An 8,030-nucleotide genomic window follows, 5' to 3' on the forward strand; every position below is an offset into this window, starting at 1 on the left:
GGCAAGGCCCTTCTTTCTACTAGCAACTGCTCAGCCTCAACTGGATGTCTTCCTAAATCCACAGACAGGAGAGAGACCTTCAAAGAGTGGTGACAGGAAGAAAGGTGCAATTGATATTTAACTGGGCTTTCGAGATAGGGAGCCTTAGGGATCATCCCATCACAGCGGGGAGTCAAGTGCTCTGGGGACCCTTGGAGGGGGAAGGAGGGGAAAGGGAAGCAGTGAGACCAGATTTTCATCACAGCCTATAAAGAAACAGAACACATGCCTGGGCTAGTCTCCTGCCTGTTGTGTTTAACAGACAACAAGGCTGCCTTAACACGGGCGACTCAAGGCATTTTAAGATTCTGACAGTTAAGTCTTTAAACTACAAATACTGGGCATCCCCATGGCTGCTGCGTAGCCATGCTGAGGTACATAAGCGTTTGGTTTGTTGTTGTTTTTCCCCTAGAGTTTGGCTAGTTGTTGGCATTTATTTTCATGCCTGGCACTTAGCACTGTATCTGACAAGCAATGAGACTTGTGCGTAAGTGATGTTTGGAATCTCTGGGCTTAGCTACTACCTGCAGGTTGGAGGTTCGAAGCACCAGAGGCTCCTCAGAAGAAAATGTTGCTGTCTATTTTCACAAAATCACAGCCATTAAACACGTTATGATTTCTCAATAGGACTGAAATTCTGTACCATTGGCTAAACCAATGATCTTACCCATAGCGTTATCTGATGCCCCGTGGGGGTGGTTTTTAATGTTCTCCAGTAAAATGATAGTGCTGTCTCTAAAGTGAACCAGATAAACTTTAGATACACAAATGGGTTTGGGGATTCTATTTAATCATGGCCCTAATCTAAGGAAGATTAGTTCTTATGATATGGTCTTACTCAACATTTGCTCCCATGAAGAGATCCCTGAAGATATGGTGCTTTAGCAAAGTGTGGTGAAGAAACCAGGTGATGGCTGGCTATCAGAAAGAATGGTGTCTGGGATCTTAAAGACTTGTATTTAAATAACAGCCATCTAAGTGAGGCATCACCGAAGTCCACATGGAAGAAGCACAGCAGTCTGTGGGATCCAAGCATTGCACTAATAAAATCCACATCTGGAGGAGGCAATGGTTTTAGAGCTTAAATGGTAAACACTCAGTTGGCAGAAGGCTATGGATGACAGATGTCCAAAACCCATTTGCAGGGTCCCCATGTGGATTAGCCTCTGGTGAATGCCCCCCACCCGAGCCCCGCTGACCATCATCAAGGGGTATGAATAGAGAACATTGTAAAGCTGACTGTGGCAGATGTAGTTAGATTAGAATGTAATTCCTTATCATTTGATCTCCCTTTTGACCTATTTTAAAGTTGTTTCCCTTTTTAATATTTCTGCTTTCTTTTCTATTGAAGTTTTTCTGTGTTTTGTCTCATGTTTTTGTTTTGTATGCTTTTCTGTGTATGAAATCTAGGGTAGGTAAATCTATAGAGACAGTATCTAGATCCCTGGTCCTCAACCTTCCTCATGCTGCGACCCTTTAACACAGTTCATGTTGGTGACCCACCAAACATAAAATTATTTTTGTTGCTACTTCATCATTGTCATTTTGCTACTGTTATGAATTGGACGACCACTTTGAAAGGGTCATTCGACCCCAAAGGGGTCGCAACCCACAAGTTGAGAACCATTTAAGTAGATGAATAGTTACTCTTCTAAAATTGATTGTGGTGATGATCGCACAACTCTTGTTAATATGATTGAACTATTGAATTATGAGTTATATGCCAACGAAACTTTTTTTTTTAATAAATAACCTATGGGGCACAGCTCTACTCTGAAGCACTTGAGGTCATTATGAGCGGAAATAGACTTGATGGCAACTGGTTCTGGTCAGTGGATGCTTGCTGAGGGAAACCATCCCCTGCACACACACACACACACACACACACACACACAGAGGGATTTGCATAGTGGTTCTCAGCTTTGTCCACTTCAGGGCAGTGGATTATTTAACATGGCTCTTACAGCTTCTGCAACTCCTACCAAAGGACCCTTTCTTGATGGGTCTGGGTAAGAGAAGGTGGGGGAAGGCACTGATAGGGTTCAGTTGTTGAGTGCTTGTTAACAGTTGGTCATCTTGGTTAGCCATCTCAGAAGTAGAAATGGGAGACCCACCACCAGCAAGAGCCAGGAGTGTAGTGTGTCCTCTGGACCCCAGGAGACACCTGTGACATCCGGAGGGGCAGGGGAACAACAGCAGCAGAACCAGGGGCCAGAGCATGAGCCAGAACAATGGATACCCCAGCCCACAGAGCCCCTAAAAGTGAGTGCTTTGGGGCAAGAGGTTGGCTTGTGGAGTGAGGTGCCTCTGGGCAGTTAATTTGGAGAGCTGGGAATGCCGAGAGCCTTCTTGTTGAGGCTTGCAGCAGAGTAGCCTGCTCTTGGGGGTACTTCAAAGAACACTGTGATGTGTCCTGCCTGAACAATCCTCACCTCCGCTGTGACTGGTTCGGCCCCATAATGAACCCCATCATCGTGAGCACTGTCTGAGTGTTCTGTGTGGCCACAGCGAAGAACAGAAAACCCAGCAGAAGCACAAGAGCAGAGAGAGCTGTCTGTGGCAGAAGAGCTGCTCATTCGATCCCTGGAGGAGCCTTTGAAAACAATCCCGAGGTGCAGGTCTGACTCCAGAGTAAGACGAACAGAATCTCTGGGGGAGAAGGAGGCTAAGACCAGGCACCCACCGTTCTGAAAGCTCCCCAGTGATTGCAAGGTGCATTCAACATTGGAGAAGCACTGGCCGATGGATGTGTTTTCTCACCAATGAAGCTGTCACCATTTCCCACTCCCTCTTCCTCTCTGAGGAGCCCTGAGTGGGGTTGGGAGACAGAGTTCCCACCCTTGGATGAAGCCACCACATTGTTTCTGCCCAACATTAATGACAATGAATACTGGCTGCCTCAGGCATCAAGAGCCCCACAGACACACGAATGAATCTGCCCAGCAATGGGGAGTCTTCCACGGGCTCCAAGAAATGGCAGCCGGAGAAGGACATGTTCAGGTCGGTCGGAATGAACACATGGCATGTGCTTCCTGTTAAATTCAACAGCCCCCCCATTTTACGGTCTGTGGAAGCGTACTGTGGCACTGTGTTTGTGGCTCTCCACTGCCTCTGGAATCTTTTCAAATGCTTCTCTTCCCTCCTCCCCACCCCTACCCCCACCCATCTCAATCTCCTCTCTGAGCTTCGTCTTCCACTACTCCTGCTCATTCCCACGCTTCCTCTGAGATGGCTCAGGATTTACCAATTTACTCCAGCCTCCACCACCCTCATGGTGTAACGGGGTAGGCTGGGCCACACACAAGCCCACTGCCGTGCAATGACCATTCTGCTTGAGAGTGAAAATGATTCCCATAGGAATTTCTATTTCCAAGTGAAAATTTAAACAAAAAGGCTGCTCCGAGAATCCAAGTGCCACTTTGGCTCATCTCCCAACCTAACCCCACATCTGGTGATTCAAACTTAAGCCGTGGCTCCGTGGAAGAAGAGCCCGAGCCGCTTCTGTGAACATTGCAGCCAAGGAACACCTGGGTGGGCTCTGTTCAGTAGCACCAGGCAGGGGCCAGCTCATTGGCAGCTAACAACAAAAACACCTTCCTATTTACTCATCCTAAGGAGCCCCGAAGTGCACGAGAGGAAGGGGTGGGCGGCGTTGGAGCTCACTACCACCGTGTGGGAGAAGGATGGGGCAGTTTGCTTCTCTGTAAAGATTTACGGCCTCACATACCTACAGGCGGCCCTGCTCTGTCGCTATGACTGCGCACCAACTCAAAAGCAATGGGTTTGCGGATTTCTCCAGTCACCTATGCACCTCTCGCTCCAGCCCAGCCGTCAGCATTACCTAGCAGTTACTTTAAGGAAGCCACATATTTGGCTTGAGGAAGCACCTCCTGATCTCCCAAAGACCTTCCCATGGGCTCACAGCTCAAATGAAAAGGAGCAGGTTCCACTCCTGAAGGGAGAGGGAGCCACTGGCCTGCCCCTTCCAGATGTGTCCACTTGGTGTCTCTCTCTTGGGGGAAGTCTCTCAAGAGGTCTCTGTCAACAGCAGACCAGGCTCTCAGGCTGACAGTACCTCCGCCACCCACCATCCATGCCCATGGGAAGCCCTGGTCCTGCCTGACAACCCACAGAGGTCATCTTGCTGAGGGATCTGGGAAACACGGTGCCATAGGAGCTGACTAACCATGTGACCCTGAAGGAGAACCCTCCCGCTCAGGCAAGGCTGGTCTCCCAGAGCTGGCACCTCAGCTCGAGCTGGGCCGATGGCATGATTTCTGTCCCTCCCAGCTCAGTTGGAAGCAGTGCCTTATGCAACCAGAGGAAGACAACCACCTCTACTGGTTCAGGCTGTAGAATGACCCTTCTCCTCTTCCTCAGAGTCTTGGGGATCATCAAAGTGGACCAGGGCAAAGTCATTTCCATCATAATAGGAAAAATTCCCCTTACCTCTGAGCCGTGATGATGAATGTAAGAACCTCCTCTTCTCCAGACAGGTGGCTCGTGTCAAAGATGACGCTGAATTCATACTGCGGAAACAAGGAGGCACGTCGGCGGGAATCCGCAGACAGTCCCAGCTCCACTGGGGGCAGCTGCAGTCGCCGGAGTGTCTGATCTCTGGCAGCCCATCTGCAGGGCAGGCTGGAAGGCGTATGGCTATCTTTCTGATCGTCAGACCAGGGCCACACTTGTAAGAGGAAAGCCCGGTGCGAGGCTGTCTCTGGCCTTTGCAGTCCCGGGCTGGTTGAGATGGCGGAGCATCGCTCTCTTGAACCCCGACTGCCTACACTGCACCCAGTGGCGTCATGAGTTGACGACGCCCTGGTTTGGGGCTCAATTTCCCTCCCAGATCACCTGCATATTGCCTGCGATGGCATTTTTCAGCCATGTGGTCGCCACCTCTCTCACTGACCCTCAATGTTGTTGCCAGGGGAGACCTGAGGTCCATGCCATAGGTGGGAGCCAAGGTGACCACCATACAGGTGGTCATAAAACGGGCACCATGAAAACCGAGGCTGCAGTCTGTTGTGACTGACACCTCCTAGCCTTCGCCCAGGTGGCCTAGGAAGCAGGGTCGGCACAGGCTGACTTGTGCTTACTGACCGATCTGTAGCGAACAGTTCCACACGTTTCTTACCACGTCCACGGTTCACTGCAGATTAGTGAACAAGCACAAGTCGGCCGGTGCTGACCCGGCTTCCTGGGCACCCTTTCCTGGGTCAAAGATTGACAATTTGAAGAGAGGCCTCGATTCTGTACGGAGGTGCTTCCAGGCTGGGAGGCGGGCAGATGCCCGTCCTACCTGGAAGCGGAAAGTTTGATGTTGTGAGACCCATGTGAAAGTGTCCGCTACAGATTAGTAAGTAAGCACAAGTAAGCCTGTGCTTACCTTGTTTATTGGGTAAACCTGACACTGTCTCTGAGCCTACGGTCTACAGTGTCTCTGTGCAATGGGGAGGTGGGAAAGTGGTGGGGGTTACAGATAAGGTCAGGCCTCCAGAGACTTTCCCTTACACGTGGCTGCGGTTAAGCGTGTGGAGAAGCTAATGACCCCTCACTATGAGAGCCCATGTTGGGTAGTGCTGGGTCTCTGTAGCACCTAAAAATAATCTCAAGGAACACAGTTGTTTTGGGCACACACACCGGCCCCCATGGGTAAGCAGCCTGTGATGTGGGTCAAACTGCTGTGAGCAAAAGGTTTCCACCGCTCTGATGTAAGACTTGCCATGGGCCAGACATGTCGAAGGAGCCGGGGCTAGGACTTACAGAGCAAGGCTCTTCCACAACTGGCGTGCTCCGGGCCAAGGCAATCAACCTCTTTGCATTTCAATATAAAGAGGAGGCTGGACAAAATGGCTCTTCAAATCCCACCAAGCTCCAAGAGCCTATAACATTTCAAAATTTCTAAACATGTGGGCTCCAGTATGACAAACACCAGTGAACCACAGCGGCAGCTGAAATCTGATGTGCTGAAGACTGTCGGAAGGTACTGGGCAGCAACAGAGGACTCTGGCCAGCCCTAGACAGCAACGTCTCTCAGTGGGACTTGTCAGCGTACAGTGAGCGCGGAGGCATGGAGGCAGGACAAGGAAGCAGGGCTGGACGATACGGGAAGTGAAAGTCAGGGGTCTCGTCTCAGCAACACATCAGAACTGGGCTGGCAGTTGGAATTCTACACACGAAAGGTGGGCCTGAGAAGCCAAGGACAGAGTGGAAGAGTTAAATCCGAGTTGGGTGGACAGAGCGAATGAACGGGCCAGACGCTGGGGGGCTAGCTGCACGCGAACGGGGGAGGTGCACGGAGGTAAGCCTTAGTTCGGGGGGGTCCAGACCCAGCAGGGGGCCTGGAGGCCGGCCAACCACAGGGTCTGGAGGGCAGGGGAGGCAAGCTGGGCTACAGTCTGGGGACATGTCGCTCCGTTAGCAACCGCCTTTGGCCTTCCCCAGGGAATGGTTCTCTCACCTCGCAGGCTTCCTTGTTAGCATTTGCATATGGGAGGAAGGCAGTGGTGCCTGCTGTTGGGAGGAAATATGGTGGACGAGTACCAAAGCCTGACACTGGTACTTCTACCAGCTCCAGGGCTGCTCTGGGAGTCGGTGCTTTCGACCGAACAGTAAGGCTTCCCTGCAGACAGCAAGACACACCTTGGGCTTGCTTTGTCAAGGAGGGTAGACTTTGCCATGAAATGGCAACTGTTGGGGGTGGGGGTGGGGGTGTCGCCAGTCACTTTGTAAGGTTTCCTCTTTTGAGAGGAAAGGGCCAAGTGCAGACAGGTTGGGGGATGACGATGGGGGTCGAAGCCAGAGAGGCTGGGGGTCATGAATGTGACAGCCACTGTAGACTCCGGGGCTGTTACATCCTTAAGGAAGGAGCAAAGCCTCCTTTTCTCCTGAGAACCTTCGCATGGTCGGTTTAGAAAACAGCTGCCAGGTACCGACACCCAAACACCCGAGATTAAAACGGCCTCCTTCTTTGACACAGGCAGGAGAGGGGGCTCCAGGAAGAAGGTAGACAAAGGAATACGGCACTTCCTCCCAATCATAGCAGAGCAAAGAGTTGCTCTTTCCAAAGGCCGCCTTGGTCTTTCAGAGCCTCGCTTTGCCTCCAAATAGCACGTTTTCCATGCAGCTGTAGCATCCCCTCATGATGTCTGCACTTACCGGGACGCTCCGCCAGTACAGGACTGTGCTGTGCTGTGCTGCTCGGTTAATGCTTGAGCTTAGAAACCTTGGTCCGTCACAATCACACATTGACTAATCTCCATCCCCCCCCCTTTTTTTTTCTGTTTTGAAAACGAATACAAGGATTCGCTTAGAATCAGAATTTTGAGAGGCCGCTTCATAACATTGAGAGTACCCGGCAGAGGGACAGAGGTAGGATTCTGGGACATTATCCTAGACTACATGTTCTCCTCCTCCGTTGCCTAGAGAGCTGAAAAACATCATGCAAAGTCCTCCCCGAATTAAACATTCTAGGAATGCCCACCAGGTGCTGCTTGGCCCTGGGTGTTTCTAACATTCGGGCATGTCTTGAGAATTAAGGGGAGGCAGCAGGTCACCACGGCCCCTTTGCAGTACAAAGACGTGGACCAGAGAGGGTGTCCCAGCTAGGGCCTTGGTGGTGACCACAGCTGATGTGGGAGGGAGGGGTGTGGGGGGAACCTTATGGGGGAAGCAGTGGTGGAGCCATAGGCTGGAGGGCTGGGCTGGGGGCGTGAGGGGTGGGGCGGGCGGTGTGCCATCAAGGCAGTGCCCTGTCATTGTCCCTTACCTTTGACTTTGACCTCATGAAAGGAAATCCCACGCTGCATTTGAGGAAGTCCGGCTCCAACAGCTCACAGGAAATGCCCATCTCCTCCTGTGAGGGAGAAAGCACCAACAGGTGGGCTGGCTGCATGGACACAGATGTGTGCATGTGACCTCCGAGGGGCAGGCGGAGGCTTGGGCAAACCCAGGTCTTTCTTAGGCAGGTCCCAGACAACAGCTGCTGC

General features: G+C 51.5%; 1 protein-coding gene across 1 annotated transcript in view; it reads right to left on the minus strand.

Moving 5' to 3' along the window:
• The window catches only part of ITGA9 (integrin subunit alpha 9), a 313,829-nt gene that overhangs the window by 82,974 nt on the left and 222,825 nt on the right, over nucleotides 1–8,030 (minus strand). The window contains exons 12-13 of the mRNA XM_030887657.2: nucleotides 7,811–7,897; nucleotides 4,489–4,568 (exon numbers count right to left, since the gene is read on the minus strand). Of these exons, the coding sequence (XP_030743517.2) occupies nucleotides 4,489–4,568; nucleotides 7,811–7,897 (167 nt within the window). The remainder of the gene's footprint in view (nucleotides 1–4,488; nucleotides 4,569–7,810; nucleotides 7,898–8,030) is intronic.

This window comes from Echinops telfairi, unplaced genomic scaffold (assembly GCF_000313985.2).
Source record: "Echinops telfairi isolate 266 unplaced genomic scaffold, ASM31398v2 ScPeMD7_7420;HRSCAF=8458, whole genome shotgun sequence".
Lineage (NCBI taxonomy): Eukaryota > Metazoa > Chordata > Mammalia > Afrosoricida > Tenrecidae > Echinops > Echinops telfairi.